Here is a 22,136-nt window from a genome sequence, read left to right as displayed (position 1 = left end):
TTTTTTCCTTCAAAAATTGAGATTGAAAAACATAATTCAGATCAGATGTAAATCTAAAAACAATTTCTAGTTAGAATCTGGTTTAACACTGTTAAAGGCAACAAAGTGTTTGTAAACCAGACTGATCTCAACATTCAGTTGAGTATTTTTAACCACAAGGGTTTGTTGTTCGATGCTTCTTCAAAGTTTGCACTCGGCCTCATTATTTAATGTTGTCAGGTTGACAAAGCATGACTCACACACACTCAGTTTGTGATACACTGGGATACAATTGCATCCATTCACACTTGTTTGGGTTTTTTTCTGCGTTTTTACAAAAAATGCTGCCTGGTACATAAGCGCTCGTTAATCTGATTGGCCGACAGATTTACCAGACACTTGGAATCTGTGTCCGTGCACAGCCTCCGACTGTACCTGTGCTCCACCGCTGTGGTTCCCTGAGTGCGTCCTCTTGCTGCTGCTGTGTCTCAGTCAGTACATGGCCTCGGTGTCTCTGATGCTTCCAAACGACAAACTGAAAGTGCTTCCTAGTCTCTTGGTGACCGTGCTGCCTTCCCTCTTCTTCTTCCTGTGCCAGTTTAGCAGGGAGGCGGAGCTCTGTCCCTTAGCGCTGCCCAACGGACGCTGGCGAGAGTTTTCTTTATCGCTGCAGTGGGAAAGCATGATGGCCCTCCTCTCCACCTGCTAACAGACACCAGGTCATGTGAGCATATGTGTGTTTAAATTGATGCTCCAAAAAAACACACACAGCCTTTTCTCAAGTGTGTATACCTGTGTGTCATGTGAGTGTAAAGTGACCACACTCAGTTCTGCTCCTCTGTCGCTGCAGCTCTTCAGCATGTGGACGACCTCACTGTGTTTGGCCCATTTACAGTCCTGTCCGTCCACTGCTACGATGTAGTCTCCTTCCCTCAGTCCTGCCTCCTGCACGGCACATCATCTAATCATCACACACATTTTCTTTGATAACATTATTTTCCCATCAGCTCTCTACGGAAGAGGATTAGGGCCACACAAAAATGTATATATATTTTTTAATTTATATTTAAGACTCTGAATTCTGACTTTATTCTCAGAATTCTCTCTTTTAAAACACAGAATTCTGACTTTATTTTCAGAATTCTGACTTTATTCTCAGAATTCTGACTTTATTCTTAGAATTTTTACTTCAAACTCGGAATTCTGACTTCAAACTCGGAATTCTGGCTTTAAAACACAGAATTCTGCCTTTATTCTCAGACGTTTTACTTTAAACTCAGAATTCTGAGAATAGTCAGAATTCTGACTTTAAATCTATTCTCAGACTTCTGACTTAGCTCAGAATTAAAGGGACACTGTGTAGTATTTATGGGTTTATATAACCCAAAATCCACTCTTTTATACATGTGCTCCTGCATTGTCTAGTCGCTGTATAATAGTTTTTGTTTCATTTTCGTAGTGTTTCAAAAAGTCATGTAAAATAACATTGTCGCGGGCTGCGGTTGCATAGCCACAGCAGCGAGACGCCATGTTTCTACCGGAGCCTGTACAGACGCGAGAGAACAAATTAAGCGTCTCTTTACTTGGAGCGGAAGTCCCGCCTCCACTCTCTCCACTTCGTCTGCTACGGCCGCGGTAGCTCGCCCTCTCCCTCACCTCACGAACCTCATCTGCTGACACGGAGAAAGACGACGAGGATGACATTTGACCAGCTGCGGATACCGTAGCGCTCAGGAAAGGGAGGGGGTGAGCAGAGAAGCAGTTCTTTGTTGTAAATTTCAGCCTCTCCTCTTGATGGCACTATAAACTACTTACTTCACCTTTAAAGTCAGAATTCTGAGAATAAATTCAGAATTCTGAATTTAAAGTCAGAACTCAAATATATATTCTTCCGTAGCTCTCGGTCCCTGTTTCTCAGTTAAAAACTAAAAGTTGGTAGATTCCTCTGATGCTGCCTCAAAGCTCTGGATGCGTCTCGTGTCCCACATCAGGTCATTATCTTAACAATCTTTCTTTTAACTATTGCAAAGCTGTTGTTTCCAACGCACAAATTAAATGCTATAAACATGACTTGACGCGACGAGCGGGGGGTTTGTGTCGTACCGCTGCACAGCCTCCGGGCACCACTCCTGCCACCAGGACGGGGGAGTCTCCTCTGAGTGTGAGGCCCAGGCCGCCCTCTCTTCTCTGCAGGCAGATCACTCTCGCCGGGCCCCAGCGAGCCCTCGCACAGAAAACGGACAGAGGCCCCTGCAGCGCAGAAAAGATCCTCGTCAGCTTGAGAAACAGAAGTTCTGTGAAAATTATACTTTAATGAGCTGCTTACCAGTCTTTGGAAGACGTCAGAGACTTGGATTTTAGAGAAATCGGGCGGAGTGATGTCTGGTTTCTGGTCAGATTGAGCTGTTGACAGCAGAAAGGAAAAGTCAGTGACAAAGTCAAATCACCGTAGATTATTCAATCTACGGTGATTTGAGCTAACGTCTTACACTGTATCTCTGGAGGCTCAGCGGTTTCATCAAAGTCGTCCTCTCGGTCCAGCTCCGAGTACTTGTCCAACGAGCGTCTGTGTGTGAGAGACAGCACGTCCTGCAAGATGTCCATCTTCCTCAGGATCTTACACAGACTGTGCACGCGCATGGCTTCCTCGTGAGTGATCACTGCACGCCGCAGGTGAGCTTTACCTGTACACGTGGAAGCAGAAATATAACAAACTAAATTAAACCAAATTAAAAGCTACTTTTCTTAATGCTGCTGTGAGAAAATGAGTTGATTGTGCCAGTGTAATACTAATGTTTCAGGTCACAGCCTGATCCCCTCTCATTAGGCAATCCCAGGCAATCTCTTAATCTCTGAAACACATTGATTTATGTTTGTTATTCCTCCGTTATGTTTTCAGCCATTTGTCCGTTCACCTCTGAGCAGCACTTTCTATTTTGAGTAAATCTGTGAGTTATGGTCCAAGGTAGGCATCATTAGATTTTGGTGTAAACCGGACACAGAACCAGGATTAAGAATTTATTTTTAGCTGTTTACCTTGCAAGATAGTGGAGTATATTGACATTGGAGAAAACTGAAGAGGCTTGGCAGAGTTTTGTGCTATCGGACTGATTTCTCAAGCTGTGTTTATTCCTGACTCTCTTTCTTTTCTTCAGGTAAAACAGCCAGTGGTGTGTCCTATCTCTTGTGATTGTGTCAAAATCTCCCACAGAGATTGAAAACAGTCTAAAATCTAGTTCTCTCTCAGGTCACTTGATTAACATTATGTTTTAAAGGTTATTATATGGAATGATTGTAAAACAAAGCAGTGTAAAAGCAACTTTTTCTCTATGTATTGACAGAAGGCGTCCACTTCTGACAAGCTAACATCTGTATCTCTGCTTAAAATGAACTCACCAAGTTTTTGTCTCTTTTCAGGGTCTTGTAGAACTTGGCAGAGTGAAGGTGCTGCAGGAGTGCTGACATACAACTGGAGGAAAGCCTTCTCTGCCTCTTCCACATGCTTCTGCTGCTGTTCATCCTCCTCATGCTCTTCCTCATCCTCCTCCTCAGCAGATGCTACAGAACAGAATATAACAGGTCCTTGGTTAATTTGCATAGATGGAGACAAAAAGTGCATTGATACATACATACAATTTCAAGAATACTGCTCAGTTTTCTTAATCACAGCTCACAGTGCAGATTCTAATAGTGAAAAATCTATAATGATCTATAATGTCAACATTTTCTCATAATTAGAATAATGTATCTCAGTATTTTTGTGTACAAAACTCCTTCATTGCTTTATTCTTTAAGATTCAAACCTTTTTACTTACACGTGTAGTCACAAAGCGCGATGGCGGTGTAGTAGTGCGAGAGAGCGCGGAAGTGTTCCGACTTGACCTGAACCATGGACGCCCACGAAAACGGCACATAGTCCTTCATCAGAGGCTGCGTCATGGTCTGCTGCACTAAAAGGTAAACGTCCGACACCTGCAGAAGACACGCGTATATAACACTGTTATTACAGCACGTATCAGTGTAGTAAGGACACAGACAGACAGACAGACGGACCACACTCACCCGTGCAGCCTCTTGTGCCAAGTGAAGTTGGGAAGTGAAGTTTGTGTCCTGCGTGGTGAGAGTGACGCGCTCAAAGACGCACTCCTGCACCTGGGCAATCATGAGGCGGACCAGCATGCAGAGTGAAGGGCTGCTCATATCCAGACTCGGGGCGTTGGAGAAATTATCCTTAAGGTAATTAAATGCACCTAAACACAGACAGAATTATAATTTAATACCTTGATTTATTTTTTCTGCTATTTTGATGCATTTATAGACATAACCAATATTGAAAGACGTCCTGTTCTTTGTATTAACTGATGCTACCAGATACATTTATATGTATGAACATTCAACAGCAAACCAATTCAAAGAGCTGTATGTAAAATATAAAAAAATAGTGAATAAATAAAAAATAGGACAAAAAAGAAGTACAATATATATATATTAAAAAAGGATTAATCTAAATTAATAATAGGTTGTAGCAACAACACAAAAGGAAAGAGCTGCAGCAGACCTATAATTATCTATATTTTTCAGCCATTTTGGCCCATTAGGTAAAATCTGCAGCCATAAATTGGATAAATTGAAAAAGCAATGTAATAATTATGATGTAGTTTCATTTATTCTCCATATCTTTATGAATTGAAGTGATCAGATTTCCCACAAAATACAGAAACTTGATGCTGCTTCTCACTGTCAACTTCAGCGGTTTGGATTAGAATAACAGCAGATCAGAAATGTGTTCTAGCATCAATCATTTAGTGCCTTTTTATAAACAAACCTAATGTTTTTAACTGAACTGGACTGATATGATACACTCGTTTTTTGGTGTTTGTGAGAACTCTGTCACCGATATCATGAATCAGCTGCAACTGTGCGACAGATGATTTGGAGAGACCTGTGAACAAGCCATTACATGCCATTACATTATTGCAGTGCCTCAAAACAAGTGGACAAAGCTAGTGGAGCATTTGTGTGTGTGTGTGTGTGTGTGTGTATGTGTGTGCCTCGGTACCTGCTGCTCGCTGAAAGGCATCGATAGCTCGGTCAATGCCGGCAGCCTCAGAGCGATCTTGCCGCGCTCCGATCTGTGTGTACAGAGCACCGATGTTGAACAAGACGCTTCCTTTCTCGAAAGCCAACGCGCGCTGACTTGACGGGACACCCGTGAGAGAGTCGTACCTGTGAGAAGACACAAGAGAGACCGTTTTGGATCAAAGTCTACACATCGCGACATGACACCTTCACTGACACACACAGCCGCCTTAGATCACCTACCAGTGGAACTGAACACCGAGGTTCTTGTGAGGAGAAAAGAAGCGCTGGTCCAGGTAGAACAGCTGGTTGTAGTACTCCATCAGCAGCTCAAGGCCGGCCTGGTTACGACTGGGTGTACGCATAGCCTGACCCAAAGAGAACATAAATGTGCTTCAAGCTGTTTCCTATATGTACGTGAAAATCTGCTGTTAATTGCAGTTGATTCTCTTGATTTTCTCCTGCTTGGTTCTCACATGAACTCACGCTGACTTGGATTATACAAGGGAGGTGGCACGAGAATCTCTGGAGTGGCAGCTGCCCAATAATACATTCACATATACAGTTTTTAGGGACTCACAGGGGAACACTGATTCTCCACAACTACTTTAATAAACCTGATTTATTTATCGAACAAGACATATGTTTGTTTTGCGGGAAGATGTATGAGTGAATTTATTAACCTGTCTGAGCTCCATAAGCTCTTTGATCTCCTTGTCGTACAGAGAGCTGTCCTCTCCGTAGTGCTCACAGATGAAGTCCTGAGAGAGGAGACAGCTTTAGACAGTTTTAGAGTCACATATACACATTTTACATGACTCTATTATTTAAATCAGTAACAGAGATATTAGACAAACAAATGAAGCCAAATTTCAACATTATACCAACACAATTAATATTAAAATGTTAGTTTTGATGTCATTGGGACTTTAAAGAGTTGTGTACATAAATTGATAAAACCTCATCAGATGAGCAGCTCGTGATCATTTTTATAGAGTTTATTTTGTGTGCAGGCATCGAGTATTTGAACCAGTTAAACCCTTCATACATACACCTGTCTACGGTGTGTTGTTCTACTAATTTATTTCTGTCTTCTCTGTATATAAAAGACAATCTAAACTTGGTAAATGAGACAAAATCAAAAAGAAGGAAATTGTGAGCCAAAGGATGACTTATGACCTCACCTGGACAGAAAGTGTAAAGTCCACGTCTTTGGTTTCCTTTAAGCCGAGCGGGATCATTGGAACATTGACCGCCTCACTGTGAAACGAGACATACATGTAGTTTGTGTGTAACCTGTCAACACCAACACACACACACACACTGTACGTTTCAACAAAACCAGAGTCAACACTGCCATCTGCTTATTTTGAAACCCTCCTCAGAGCTTCATCCTGCTAATGAGCAAAGCTAAAGCCAAGTATTAGCTCTTCTAGCTTTGACCACAGAGCCCCACTACCCCCGTAGTAACCTCTGCTCACACACACACACACACACACACACACACACACACACACACACACACACACACACACACACACACTCTACCTGTCTGTCTGGTAGGCCTCCATGTTGCTGTTGAGCTCCTCCAGTTCTTCTTTCAGCAGCTGCAGGTTGGAATTGACAAAGCTCAACTCCAGAGCAACGGTCTCCCTCACCTTGTTGTTGGTCGACGCCCTACGGGATTAAAACAAGAAAAGGAAAAAGAGAGCACAATTCTTCAATAGCATACTCCTACTCGTGTCTGTCGTGGGTGTGACGTTACCTCAGTGGATAAATGCATATTTTTTCATCCCTACTCCATAAAAACACAAAGCTTTAGAGTGTTCTGACGGGAAGCCTGTTGTAATTTATGCATCTATCTCTACAATCTCTCCTCCATCACGCTCATTCAGCCCATGACAATCCACTCCTCCTTCAAACACAAGGAGGCGGGGGGGTCAACAACACACGACGTTCCTGGAAGTCCATGCATTATTAGCATCATGGTGTTACCATGGTGACTTTGTTGAGTGATTTTTCTGGGTCACTTTTCTTTCAATTGCACCTGTTCAATAATGACGCACAAACAACTGTGAGAGGGCTGTGAGACAGAACTGAGTCACAACAGTTAACTGTTAATATAATCCTGATTTGTTCTGAGCACCATGAATAAGTGCATGACGCAGCTGGAAGAGTCTTCAAAATCTTATAAAAGGACATATTAAAAGCTGCTTGTACTGATGTGTCAACAGGTGGGAGATTAAGGGAGGGGGAAGAAAGTGCCAAAGGCTAACTATGACTCATTATGAAACAGGCAAAGCACTGTTTTAGGCAATAGATAACAGATACACAAAAAGCAGCACTTCACTGACTGAGCAAACAGGCTTAATATTATACTACAGAGGTCATAGAGTACAATATGGCATGAAAACAAACCGTGAATATGGAGATATCATTATTACTTTCCTGATTTTTAATTATCATTTGCTGCTAACAATGTAAAATGTGATTTATTCTTTAAAGTAAATTCTTTGAAAACACTACAACCTCACACACAAGCACACACGGTATGCCCAAGGATCAAGCCAAGGACAATCTGATTAGTCAGCTTTAAAAAGGCTGTCAAATATCCCCTCACACACACACGCATGCCCAACTTATACAGCTTTCGAGGGGGAACAAAACAAGCATTTCTTGGAAGAAAGCAGGAAATATCATCGTTGTCACAATTTAACTGGCATGAAAAACCAGGATAAACATAGTTATCCCCCCCGACGTTGTACCCAGCCAATCACAAACTCATGACCCAATTCAGATGAGTTTCAGGTGAGTGAAACAAAAACGGGATTGTTGTGTTAGTGGGAAATTAGTCAGCATGCATGCATGTGTGTGTTGACTATTCCAGTTGACCGGAAAAGGGGGGAAGGACATAAAAAAGAAAAAAGAAAAAAAAACGACAGGTCTGATGGTGCCAGACAAATAAGTGGGGGGATGAGTCTGCCAGAGCTGCAGTGGAAAACTGTGCATGGGAACAGGGCAGGAGGTGGACACAAAGCCAGCTGATTACAGGCCGACAGGCTGTGTGGGGGGGCCCTCTTTGTCTCTGTGACCCACCGTTCTACAGAAAGAGCAGCAGCACTTGTTTTATTTCCCCTAAACTGAGTCATCACGTTTTAGGGAAAAAAAACAGACTGACCAGTCAAAAAAAACAGAGCAGGGGAGAGAGATTTAAAACAAACCAAAAATGTATTCCAATCTACTGGGGAAAAAAGTATTTGCTGTTTTTCTCCATTTTCTTCAATCACATTGAACTAAAACTATTGAATACTGTTGAGTAAATCATGTGGATATTGGTGAAATGACGATTTCATGAGCACATGTTTGTAATTATGTTATTTGTCTGATTTGAATCCAAGGACATTCTGTTTCCCATCACATCGGAGAAGAACATTTCTTTTTTCCCTTGAACTAAAATAATGAATAAATCAACTTTCTGTCAGCACAATTATCGGTTCACGAACAACTCTTGGTTTTATATACCATACGGTTAGGGTCTGAGGTCACCTGGTGTATGAGGATCCTGTTTTAACGGCTTATTATTGACTATTATCTTTGTATTTAGGACTATGTGTTAGTCAAAAAAAGCAATGTATCGTGATGCCATATGGTGGATATTTGTATATCATTTGTAAATATATACAGAATTAAACAAATACTGACTGCTGTCTATCATCTATATATATATATATATATATGTGAGGGAGTTCTTTTAGTTGTAGCCAAACCAGTGCTGAGATAATAGAGACAAGTGAAGCTGCCTTTCCTTTCGAGACTTTTGTCGTTTTCTGTGTTAATCTTATTAGATTCTGACACTGCACTGCTAAGGAGGGAGAAAGTAGCTGCTTGTTTTAATTAAGTGGCTCCTCCTTCCCCTCCTCCTTACTAGACCGGGTCTTAATGAGTAACAGTTTACTCCACGACCAGTATGTTCTCAGACTTCTGCCAGGAAAGGCCATTCTTGTTGGAGAAGCCACAACAAAGGTGCAGACCAAATGTATGCACATACATTATATGCACATACATTAAAACCTATAGGTTTTTTATATCTGCGTCTGAGCACTAAGAAAAAAAGAAAGAAAGAAAGAAAGAAAGAAAGAAAGAAAGAAAGAAAGAAAGAAAGAAAGAAAGAAAGAAAGAAAGAAAGAAAAGGCACAGTGAGCTGGAGAGGATCAAGATGATGTTAATGTTTTCTCAAGGAGAGTACTTTGATGTTCTGCCACCATTTCTTTTTTGGTTTCCCTCATTTCTTCACCAATAAAACTCTTGCACGCAGTGTGAATGACAGCTCTGCTGCTTGAAGAGCACAAAGCCCAGCACAGTTCACTCGGTTGATTTGGACAGTTGGTGCTAATGCTGCAAAAGTATGCAGGGTTCATTATTGTTCTGTGTATTAAACAAATTACTATTATTATTATTATTATGAAAGATTAAAAGAAGATGAGCCACAGACATACAGAACACAGAACCAGAAAGCCACATCAGCATGCTTTTTTTTTTTTTTTTTTACACACAGTGAACACAAACAGAGCCATAAAACTGGGCGGTTCTGGTGTTTGTCTGCGTGAGTGTGTGTTTGAGGGGAGTGATCTCTGACCTTTTCCCAAAAGCAGACAGTACCACAAAAGTGACAGAGCACAACAAAGAGCAACCAAACACACACACACACACACACACACACACACACACACACACACACACACACACACACACACACACACACACAGAGAAGACCGAAAGAGCATGTATCACTCCATCTTAGAGGGAAGAAGGCTTGGGCCTTTCAAAATATAAAGAGTCATATTAGAGATGGCACAAGAAAGGTAAACAGAAGAAGGTGGAAACGTGACAACAACAATAACAACCAGCAAATACAAGAGCAGCAGCAACAAGTTGTCTCTCTACAACAAGAGTCCCCTTGGGAAAATGCAAGCGAGTACAAGCCACGCTTACATTTGTAGTGAGAATTTCAACCCTTATGAGGACAGACCTGAAACTTATCTCAACAGCTCTGTCCACAGGACTCAGGATGAGGGAGTTTCGATAGTTGGAAAGTGTCGAGCAACCTTGCCAACTCTATTTGATCTGCAGCTCAAGTACGGTGGTGCCAAGTCACCAAAAGCACCCCATCCATTTTCCCTCCTTATAATTAAATATATCATGCATGTTTGTTCTACGAAACTTTATAAGTCAAGTTATTTTTTTTTATTCACTCACTCATTTTCTACCACTTTATCTTCCACATGAGGGTGGCAGGGGGCTGGAGCCAATCCCAGCTGACATAGGGTGAAACATTGGGTTACACCATAGACAGATGACCTGTTTCATGTATTTAATATTGACTTTATACGTAATTGTTATTGACAATACTACATTGCAGAAAAAAATATTAAAAATCGATTGGAGATACAGAACATCAGTGTTGTTCAATAACTGCTCACTGATATTAAGCAATTTAAAGCCTTTATTATTCAGGCCATCAGCTGCCCTGTCTTTTAAAAATCAGGTCTGGAATAGAGAATGGGAAACATTGGTTCATCCCTGCACCTCACCTGAACAGGTTTTCTGCTCCGGCTCTCATACGCATCTCCTTGTTGATCTGCTGGTTGATGCGAGCTCGTCTGTGCTGCAGTTTACTGCGCTGAGTCTGAGCCAGAGGATCACATCCCTGCAGAGGTGATAAAAGAAAAGAAAGAGAAAGAAAGACATTAGAGAGAGTATAGTGCAAACTAATTGAGTTACAGCAACTTACAAAATTAACATTTCAATAACAGACGAGAGGCAGAAATTCAGGCATGGTTCTCAACCACTTTGCTTGTGGATGGGCATTAAGAGATGTTAATTAGGTCATTGCCTGCCTGGATAAGTCTGGATAACATCCAGAGAATTGGGTCCAGACATTCTCCAGTGTTTGTAGGAGGCCAGAACACTCACTCACACATTCACTTTCTGTGAGTTTCATCTTCTGCGTTCTCACAGGAGTTCACTCGGTCATTATCTGAAGATTTGACAGGAGAGGTTCACTCATATACGCCCTCCAAAGAACTGACTGGACTTCAGTGCATGTCTGAAAGCCGATACCGATTTTAGCCGATTCCGATTTAAATTTTTTAAACCACTTTTCAGCATACAGAAAGATATATATTTTTGCATCTTTTCTCCTTAATAGAACATTTTAACATAGAAATACAATCAGTTAACATCCAATATCCAACTAAAAATACGAAAACCAATCACTATAAAATAGAAGTACATATATATATAAAAATACAAAAACAATTGTCATGATACATTTGAACATGCTACCATGGAACATAATAACTTATTAAAGTGTGACTTTTGAACAGATTACCACTATAAAATAATGCTGTGGAATATTCACACACACCTTAAAAGTGCAGTGTTATGGAACCATGTTGTTCACATCCAATATCCAACTAAAAATACAAAAACAAATCACTACCTGTATGTGTAGTTTAAACATATTTCACAACATATTACCTACACACAAATAAGTAAATGACCTCACTCGCTCTCGCTCTCTCTCTCTCCCGCCCTGTGCCAACAATGCCTCGCGCTCTCTGCGCACACAGGTTTAAATGACAAACAAACAAATGCTGATCAAAATTGTTGTGCAAGTGAATTAAGGTCCTGACTCTTGTCTTAAATATGACAGGCTTCGTTCAGTGATTTGAAACAAATATATAAAGATGAATGAAACGTTTACATGCAGAGCGCTCACTAGCAAAGCAGAGCAAAGAGATGTTGTGCGATCAAAATACACCGGTATGGCCGTATATTAAAAATTCATATCATAACGGAAAAAAAACGTATTCAGTATGAACCAGTGTACCGCCCAGCCCTACACTCTACTACATGTGCGTGTAGCCGCGTGCACATGACACATGATGCGGGTGCATTTTGATCGGCTTATTAAAATCGGAATATTCTGACTGATCGGCCGGTCACCGATTTTCCGATCACTGGCATCCCTAAGTGATCGGTGCATCCCTAATTCATACTCCATACTCTATGTAGAGTGTTCTCCAGGGCTGTAAACTATAAAATGCACTTTTAAGCCATAGAATAACATAATAGATCAAATGAAGTAGTTTCTTGGCCGGCATCGAAACATTTTGTAGAGACAGGTCCACCTAACACTTACCTTCAAATGATGTGAAATGCAGTTTGCTTAATATTTTCTAGTTCTATAATGCAAGAACACTTTATTTCTATATTATTATTATTATTATTATTATTAATTAATAAAAACAATACTAGTGGTGATATAAACAAGGTCTTCCCAGAGAATAACAGAGGAACACAGCATTTTTGCATTCATCTTCAAAATAAATCATTAAAAAAATAAATCCACAAAGAGCATGTTTTTATCATCCCTGGAAATCATATGGGAACTATTTTTGCACAAAGTTCAGTCGGTGTCACGTGGCTATTTTAAACGTCAGCAAACTTCACGCATTGGTATTATTGGTACAGGCTGAATATAAACTGAACAGAAACCAATACTTCAGAGCAAAACAACATGTCTGAGGAACTCATGGAAGAGATGAGTCTGTCAGAGAGAGGTGGGGGTGACTGGAGGCTCAAGAAAGGAAAAACCTCGTTGGAGAATTAAATAATCTAACGTGGTGCATGCAGGGTTAGAAGAGGAGAAACTCCAACCCCAGCAGGATCCTATCATGTTTATAATGGCGATATATCAGAGCTGTGTATCTGCCTGGAGATTTAAGGGCCTCTTAAATCTCACTTTTAACAGGCACTTTGCCAACAACACCCAAACAGATTCCCCAAAGCTGACTGTAACTCTGCTGCTCACAGAAATCAACAACTGATCATAACAGTGCTCCACTGTTCACGCTCACAAACAGATGTACAGTAACATGACAGATGGAGCAACTCCACTCTAAACATGCGGAATACTCCCCTTTCCTTATCCCTGTGGCTCCCCACTTTGCATTCTGCTATCCCTGCTTATTACATACGTTTATCATTTTCTCACAGTCTTTCTCCCTCCACCGTTCTCATCCCCTCTCACCCAGTTAAGGTGTTTATTTAGCATGCACACATCGAGTAATCCTCGGAGTGCCTGTGTGGATTAGGCCTGTGGCCAAGCTCCCACCTCTGCGCCACCACCAGGACGGCAGGAAGAGGGAGGCAGCTCGACATCTGTGCAATCATCAGTAACACTGGTACACACATGTAAACTACCGTCACAATCAATTACAAAAACAGATATCTTACCCACTTGTATTTAGTGGTTTCTTGCCACAGTTTAGTTTCGTATCTGCTGCTGTCCTCGGATAACTACCTCTGAAGTTTGCTGTCGGTCCCCATATACGACAAAGATGATTACATTTCTTTATGTGTTGCTCACAGCATTGCAAATATAAAATCTTTTTTTTGTTTTTTTCATGGGTGGTGATGATGTAAAAACCTCCCATATTTCAGCACATGGTGGATTCCATGAGTGATAACACAAACAAACACTTTATGATTCAGTTAAACAATGACAAATTCATCCAGTACACTCCTCCTCCAGTTGAAACATTATCCCCAATGGGGAAATTAAAGGTCTGCGTTGGCCGGGAATCGAACCCGGGTCAACTGCTTGGAAGGCAGCTATGCTAACCACTATACCACCAACACTGCTGTAGCACATGGTGCTGACAGCAGCAACCAACAAATACCTGCAATAGTGCTCCACCACGCACTGAGGGTGTGCGGTTTGTCACTGAATAAACCACACGTGACAACCACAAAACCATATGCAAGTGAATAACCTGAAATCGGAGCTATTATTTATAACTTATAAGGAGCAAAAAAAAAAAATCACATTTAAAAATCTGAAATATCTGAGGACTTAATAAAAAAAATCAAATCATGATAGTGCAGTACAAAATACTGTAATAAAACACTAAAATAGTAGAAGAGAAAAATTACGATCGAGAAAGTGTGTGTTTTTTTGTGCGTCTTTAGGACCTTTTCAGGCAAAAACACTGACCTTGTCAGGACCAGTAGTCCTCACAGAGACCAAAAGGTGCTCCTAATGAGGCAGAACCTCCATTCTAAAGGAACTGGTTATGTTCAGTGCTAAGATTTGAATTGTGATTAGGTTAAGGTGAAGGAAACGCTTTGGAATTCAATGCAAAAAAATATATATTTTCCAAGACCAGTTTTCCACATGTGGATCGAAGTCTGGTCCTAATGAGGCAGAACCTAATTTCTGAGGCTCTGGTAAGTTTAATGTGAATTGTTGTTTTGGTAAAGGTTAGGGTTATACACAAACAACTTATGATACGGGTTAGGAATAAAGTTAGGCATCATATTATTTATTGTTATCAACATAATTTCAACAGATAATCAGACAACACTTCTTCTATGACATAAAACTATCGGTAGATTATATGTTGGTCAACAGATTTTAACCCTAACCCTATATGAAAGTGCCTGTTGTCTATAAAAACGAATTTTGCAGTGTTATTAACAATCATTTCACTACTTCTCTGTAGATTGTGTCACTTAATAGTTGACAGTCAGTGTGTGCCAGTCAGAGTCATCTACCTCAGTGGTTCTAAAACTTTTGTTTATACCAAGTATCACATTGAGAAAATATTGATCTCTTCAAGTAACAATGTTAAAATACAGTGGTGTAAATTCCAAATAAGATAATTTGCTCTCTCATCCTCATCCTCATCCTCACATCATATATACTTCACACAGTGGTATAGTGACATTAGTATAAGATAAAGCAAGAGATAAGGTGACTCTAATTATTATTTACTTGTTATATTCTTAATTTTCCACACTCTGGTCAAAATTCCTCAACTCCATTTATGTTGACGTGATACTACTAGAGCAGGGGTGTCAAACTCATTTTCACTGAGGGCCACATCAGCATAATGGTTACCCTCAAAGGACCAGGTGTAACTGTAAGACAGAATAAATGTAACCAAATATATTGTAAAATGACGGTAACTACTCTGTAACATGTTGCTAAATAACTTTCTGTATTTATTACTTATTCAATTTCACTCGTCGCGTGATGCATATACAATCATACAATGTGATCTAGTGGCGGTGCCGTCACTTTGCGGGTAACAATCGCCATGCATTGTGGGAAATGTCGTTTATGGTCAACGCGTGCCTTAAAGCAGCATAGACCTATTTTAGCACAGATTTTTAAGACCAATTAATCACTTGCGGGCCAGATAAAACGACGTGGCGGGCCACATCTGGCCCCCGGGCCTTGAGTTTGACATATGTGTACTAGAGAGTCAACAGTGGACTTTCAAAATAAAGTGATACCTTATGTTTTAGTTAAGCTGTCCAAATGACAAATGTGTGTCCAAAAAAAAGAGGAAAAACATATATTTGTGAGGACATAAGGTTGCATTATGTCAATGATGTGTCCTCACATCATAAAAACAAGTTTGTGTGTGTGTGGGGGGGCGGGGGGGGGTGTGTGTGTGTGTGTGTGTGTGTGCAGGTGTTTCACCTTTCGGATGCTCCCACCGTGACCGCCCTCTATGGGTAACGTGAGGGATATCTCGTCGTCCGAGGCACCCCCGTCAGACAGCGACATTTCAAACTCTCTGCGGAAAGTAAATTCATGTATGTTATTATTATTTAATTTTTTTTTAAAGAAGAAGCGTCACACACTCACAACACATTAGTGTGTCTTTTACACACGCGTATCACAAAAGTTAGCTTCATAAAAGTGGTACGGTGAGTTAGCTAACGAGTCGCGGTTTACGCCACTTGCCTGCTCACAGGTTCCTCCATCATGAAGCGACAACACCGGCGAGTAAAAAGTCCCTACATTTCTCCAGCGTGGAGCCGTTTCAGTGAAGCAGAGCGCAAGAGACAACTTTTTCACAGTGAAAAACAAGCCCAGCTTCTCCTCATTACATCGTGAAACCTCCTCCTCCTCCTCCTTCTCCTCCTCCGCTTACTTATTTTTTCTCTCATTTGTGTTCAGCTTATTCACCGAGGCGGGTCATGAGGGGAGACGCCGACCAATCACGCTGCAGTCTGACGGAGTGACAGCAGCAGTGGCCAATCACAGGAAGGATTAGGGGCCGGGCGATAGCTGATGCTGACCAATGACAAGGCGCTCATAGCGTCTCCCTTCACTTTGGGCCGTTGCTATGACGACGTCAGGGTTGAGGCTTGTGTGTGTGTGTGTGTGTGTGTGTGTGTGTGTGTGTGTGTGTGTGTGTGTGTGTGTGTGTGTGTGTGTGTGTGTGTGTGTGTGTGTGTGTGTGTGTGTGTGTGTGTGTGTGTGTGTGTGTGTGGCTCCACCTTCCACAGGTCTGAAAACATGGTTATACAGTGAAAATCGATACAGTGAAATATCGCGATATTATGCGTGGCGATATTGAGAAATACTTTTTTTTGCATATCATTTTTTTAAATATTTGCATTAAAAATATATATTTTGCAGACTGCAAATCATGTTTATGTTTTGAAATCATGTTTTGGCATGTGGCGCCACCTACCGCCGGCTACCAATCATTGCAGTCAGTAGAGTCTCAACTGCCGAGCAACCACGGGTTGCCAGTTACGTCAGAAAACAAAACCTAAAAGACCTTGGTATTTTGAATTTGAGTGTAGTAACCGTTTATGGCCACATTCTTACATATGGCGCCTTTAAGAAAACATTTTTTTTTTTAGCATAAAGTCATAATATTATGAGAAAAAGTCATAATATTATGAGAATAAAGTCTTATTCTTACGACAATAAGGTCATAATATTACAAGAATAAAGTTGTAATATTATGAGGATAAAATTGTAATAATACGACAATAAAGTTGTAATATTGTAAGTAATGTTATAAGAATAAGATCATAATATTGTGAGAATACAGTAAATACAATAATATTATTTATTTTATTTGTGAAGCCCTGATCAAAATGTAACTTCAAGAAATGCCCCAGGTTGCAAATGATCATCTGATAATCTGAGATTTTGCTTGAATAATAATGACGACTTTATTCTCATATTATTACGACTTTATCCTCGTAGAATTACGAAAAACAGAAAAAAAAAGAAAAAGAAAAAATGTCACATTTCAGTCCACCAGATGGTGCCAAGTGCTCCCTCTCACTATTTTTGATTACTGTATCAGTCAAAAGTTGCTGCTCATCCCCACTGCTTCTCAGTTTGTCAGGTCACATCTGCACATGGCAGATCCTCGTGTCCCCATCCCTGAATATACTCCTGACCTCCTTGAGCTAATTTAACAAAGTGACTCTGCCTTTGAAAATACCTCTCTATGTATTTTGGGTTTTGGCCACTTGAGGGCACTTACACACAGTAAATATTGCAGTGTGTTTCTACAGTATGTGAAAATTATAATTTTTTTAGTTAAATCATTTATTTTCAAAATGTGGAAAAATTAGGAATATTTGACTATTTTATTTTTATTTTTTCTTCATTTGAATTGGGAAAATTGTTGGACTCCTCAATCTATGGGACTTGCCTTCTCTGTTTCGTTCAAGTAAAAACCTTTGATTTCAACCAATTTTATATATAAAACAAACAAACAAAAAAAACAACCTGTTGTATCAAAGTTACGGTTGACAGGCGGTCTTCAGTGTTTCTGCAACAGATGCCGTCCGTGTTGCAGGTTTGCTGGAAATCCCACTTGCCCTTTCATTAGCTCCTGTGTCATGCACCTATTATCCAGGAGGGGGCAGCTGACTAACAGGAGGCAACAGCTCCACTCAACAGTGTGGTGTAACATGCTTGGAGTTTGTCCTCGGTGGACATGAAGGCAGAGATGTTACAGAAGGAGACAGGTGCCTTAAAATGATGATGATGATGATGATGATGATGAAAAATTTAGACCAGAGTTGGTGCTGGGTGGAAGGTGAGGTGAATCTGACACTTATAAAGATGCACAATCGCCTGCCACTTTATTAGGTGCAGAGGACACCGAATTAAAGTGGTTTTCGGCTGCTGTTTCACATCTGCTTCGAGGTTTGACATAATTATAAACGTTCAGACTTCTTCTTTGTCTTCTCATTCTAATTATTGTTGTCTTTTTTTTATCATTTCAAACCAGTCTGGTCATTCTCCTCTGACCTCTGGCATCAACATCGGCCAGAAAACTGTCAGTTACTATATATTTCTCTGTAAATGCCAAAAAAGTAGTCTAGAATAGAAGTCTATGGGGAAATGAGCCTAATTCTTATTTGATTTAAACACTTTTAAAGAGTTAAAGATGCATTATGTAATAAATCTAAAGCAACTGGCCATAAACCTAATATGTCACAGAGACTCAGGAATAATGTTCATATAACAAATTGAACTCAACAGCAACAACAGTACAGCCAAAATATTTGCATTCAAAAAATATTTTGCAGACTGCAAATCATGTTTCTGCATGTGGCGCCACCTACCGACGTCTACCAATCATTGCAGTCAGTAGAGTCACAGCTGCCGAGCAACCACGGGTTGCCAGTTACGTCAGCAAACGAAACTTAAAGACCTCGGTATTTTGAATTTGAATGTAGTAACCGTTTTTGGCCACATTCTTACATATGGAGCCTTTAAATGTCTCAGGAAAATAGGAAAATATAGATGATCTGGTTGCAAAAAAACAACATGGTGATCTTATAGATTCTTATAGGTGACGTCACGACTGGTTTCCACTTTCTTTCAGAAGAGTTTGACTAAGTTGTTCGTTCTGGTGGAGGCACAGGTTAAAATTCACGACACAGACTTCTTCCAACCCCTCGCATGTTATTAGACATGTGAGCCATGTGTCCGTGCTCATTAGTATTTTCCCTCCGCGTCCTTCACAGCAGTTGGTCACTGCATTGAAGAACCTCTGAGACTGTGAAGTTGATGAGGGAGGGAGGGAGGGTGGGTGATAGTACAGGAGGGAAAACACACTGCAGCAGCGAGCATCCTCAAGGTCATGTTACACCACTTCACTGCACCTGCTGGATTTGGTTGGGTTTATAATAAAAAAAAACAAAAAACAGAATTTGAGCGAATCCGTGTCTTTTTTTCCCTCGTTGTGTGATGTAAGGAAACGTAACCTTTGCGTTTTATTGCTTCAGGAAGACACCGCTTCCATCAACATTTGTATTCTGTTGTCTCTTTGACCTTACTTTGACATTTTTTTACGCTGCCTGTCACCGACACTGTGAATTTAAATTCAGAGTCAGGTCTAAAAGTTGAATTTTGTATAGATTTTAAAAATGTTTATAGGGACATGCTTTGCTTGTGCATAGAAGATGTGTGAGAAATGGTGATGAGTTATTCAGCAGTATAGTATAAAGAAGAGAATTGGGTCATATTCCATATTTCTTTTGTCTTTGTTCTGTAGTTGTGGCCATGTTCAAGACGCTCTAACCCAGAAGTCTCACACTCTAACTATCAAGTTATAATGAGAACTGGTTGCTGTTTTTTAGCAATACTTTTTAAAACATTAATAGATTCTGTGATATTTATCACATTATTAAATGTAAATGTATTATTATATTGAATAATAAATGACATATAAGCTTATCTAGTGTTTGAAGTGCAATTTCCATGATATTATTGATTTAACCTCTGATTTGTGCCTGTTTTTGTTCTTTATAGATTCATTTTGCATCATAAACATGCATTTCTGTGAAGTATATGTCATTCTATACCAAAACAATTATCTTTGAAATAATGATCAATAATCATCAATAAATGCTTTTATTGCAATATCATGATGGAAGATCAAGATATGATTCTAAGCTGAAATCGCCCACCACAACACCACAGTTGATTTTACCCCAAACTGTTTGACTGACCAGCCTAGAAGTTCATTTGGTCATTGGAGATTGAGGCCCCTGCTCTAACCCTAACCATTACCCCTATAATTAACCACAACCCTAACTATAAACGCTATACTAGGATGTTATTTCATATGTTGTCGGCATCAGGCGTTCTTCAAAAACCACTTAACTTTATATTAATAAGTGAAAGTATTTGGATTGCTTCTTGGTGTCTGGCAGCAGAATAGGTCACAAACCTCAGTCTATTTATTTCAGGAGAAGGAACATGAACCAATATAAAAACTAAAGTTAGAAGTTTGGTTATTACCTCCACTATGAAGGTCATGTGTTTGCCAAGCAGCGAAACCCAAATAAGTGAAAGCCCCATAGTCTCAAGGGACTGGGCATCATTTTCAAGGACAGATTTTGATGAAATCTTCTGGGGGATATAAAAGTTATGACTCAAGACAGATATAGATCCAGAAACAAACAAATGGGGAAAATGGCATTTTTAGACATAACTAAAACAAAATGTCTGTATTGCTTTGAAACAAAGCATCTGATTGCATCTCATATAGGTCTGTGTTACTGTGCAGTTAGGGCCAAATCTGGGATTTTAATCTGTATCGACACTGTGGGAAACTGAGCAACCTTGGCTGAAGAGCCGTCTCCTGTAATCAGTTACTTCAGTGACACAATCAAAACATGGCGAGACGTCACGATAGTTAGCGGAGACTGCGATTGGTCAGGCTGGCGGCAGGACCTCGATACCACGAGACTCCACTCCCCGGATCAATACTGTGCAGTATCTGTCAACAAATGACGTCACCGGCACAGGATATATGCAAGATAGTGAATAGTCAAACTGGATATTTCTCTTGAAGTGTTGCTCTGCTTAGAAAAAGTAATGGGACATTGTGATTCGACTATATATTTACATTAACATTCTTGTTATAAATTAAACGGGCAGGTATTCTAAGATTTTTCTGCTTTTTTTCCCCTGTTCATTGATGGTGAGTAGTTTTAAAATCAAAAACGTGTTAATGAACAAAGAAGATAATCAATAAATGAAATATAATAATATAAAATACAAGTTAACTCTCACATTGCCCATGACTATTTATTAAGGATGGTATGGAGGACTAAACCTGACATAAATAAATGAATGAATGAATGAATTAATTAATTAATTCTTAAATAAATGCATAAATAAATAAATACATAAATGAGTACACAAAAAGAATATGGACACCAAAATACAGAAATAAATGTAGGTGAGCAGAAATGTAGAAATACATGTAAACCTTTTATTTATACATTTATTCATTTAAGTATCTGTTTATTTTTTTTATCTATACATTTATTTATTTATTTATCTATGCATTTATTTATTTATTTATTCCAGTATTTATTTATTTATTTATTCATGCATTTATATATTTATGCATTTATTTATACTTATGTCAGGTTTAGTCCTCCATAGGATGGAAGTGATTGACAGCAGCAATGTCAAGGAACAAACAACAAACATTATTCCCTCGCATCCTCTTGGGTGCATTTTTTTGAAATGCCTGCATGCAAAGAAAATAAATAAAGCCTCATTGGTCGTAGCATTTGACTGGCGTTACAGACACAGCAGCAGCTTCACGTAGCCCTTAACAGTGAGGTAATAAAGGTAAATAAAGGTAAATAAAGGTAAACAAAGGCTTAAACCAGTGGTTCTCAAACTTGTTTTATACCAAGTAAAATCTGAGGAAATCTCGAGCTCTTAAAGTAACACCATTATCATCAACTTCATTTAAACAGACCTTTCACAGGAGGCAGAGTATTTATGATTTACCTTCAAGTACCACTAGAGGAAGCCCGCGTACAGCTGGTGGTTCACGTACCACAGTTTGAGAACCACGGCCTTAGACAAAAAGCTGTTTTCACAATAAACAAAAAAAGTTCAAAATGCCACCAAGAAATCATAAGCTTTTTAAGAACATAAATGACTCCGCTCTCTCTCTCCATGGCTTCTATATCAGATTTTTGCAGTCAGGTGATTTAGCACTTGTTCACGTCAAGCTAATAATATGAAACTACAAAACACTTATATTGAATTGTTATTATTTTTAAATACACACACAAAAGAACCCCAAAAGTGTTATGTTTATACGTCCTGTGTCGTCTGAGGTGCTACTTCATATCATTTGTGCATTCGTGAACGTGTGAGGTGTGTTTTACAGTAAGTGTAGATCAACGTGTACTGTACACAG

At 39.8% G+C, this 22,136-nt stretch overlaps 1 protein-coding gene across 1 annotated transcript in view; it reads right to left on the bottom strand.

Annotated features, from left to right (window-relative positions):
- Positions 1-471: 471 nt before the first annotated feature.
- The window catches only part of rhpn1 (rhophilin, Rho GTPase binding protein 1), a gene marked incomplete at both ends in the record, with an annotated part of 28,459 nt that continues 6,794 nt past the window's right edge, over positions 472-22,136 (bottom strand). Inside the window, 15 exons of the mRNA XM_083888278.1 lie at positions 472-681; positions 772-924; positions 2,083-2,229; positions 2,306-2,382; positions 2,469-2,663; positions 3,376-3,537; positions 3,795-3,951; positions 4,042-4,229; positions 5,039-5,205; positions 5,302-5,426; positions 5,742-5,819; positions 6,243-6,318; positions 6,607-6,735; positions 10,650-10,765; positions 15,614-15,710. Of these exons, the coding sequence (XP_083744404.1) occupies positions 472-681; positions 772-924; positions 2,083-2,229; positions 2,306-2,382; positions 2,469-2,663; positions 3,376-3,537; positions 3,795-3,951; positions 4,042-4,229; positions 5,039-5,205; positions 5,302-5,426; positions 5,742-5,819; positions 6,243-6,318; positions 6,607-6,735; positions 10,650-10,765; positions 15,614-15,710 (2,077 nt within the window). The remainder of the gene's footprint in view (positions 682-771; positions 925-2,082; positions 2,230-2,305; positions 2,383-2,468; positions 2,664-3,375; positions 3,538-3,794; positions 3,952-4,041; positions 4,230-5,038; positions 5,206-5,301; positions 5,427-5,741; positions 5,820-6,242; positions 6,319-6,606; positions 6,736-10,649; positions 10,766-15,613; positions 15,711-22,136) is intronic.

The sequence above is a fragment of the Microchirus variegatus genome (assembly GCF_963457635.1).
Source record: "Microchirus variegatus genome assembly, chromosome: 4".
Lineage (NCBI taxonomy): Eukaryota > Metazoa > Chordata > Actinopteri > Pleuronectiformes > Soleidae > Microchirus > Microchirus variegatus.
This window is presented reverse-complemented; position numbering and strand designations above follow the sequence as displayed.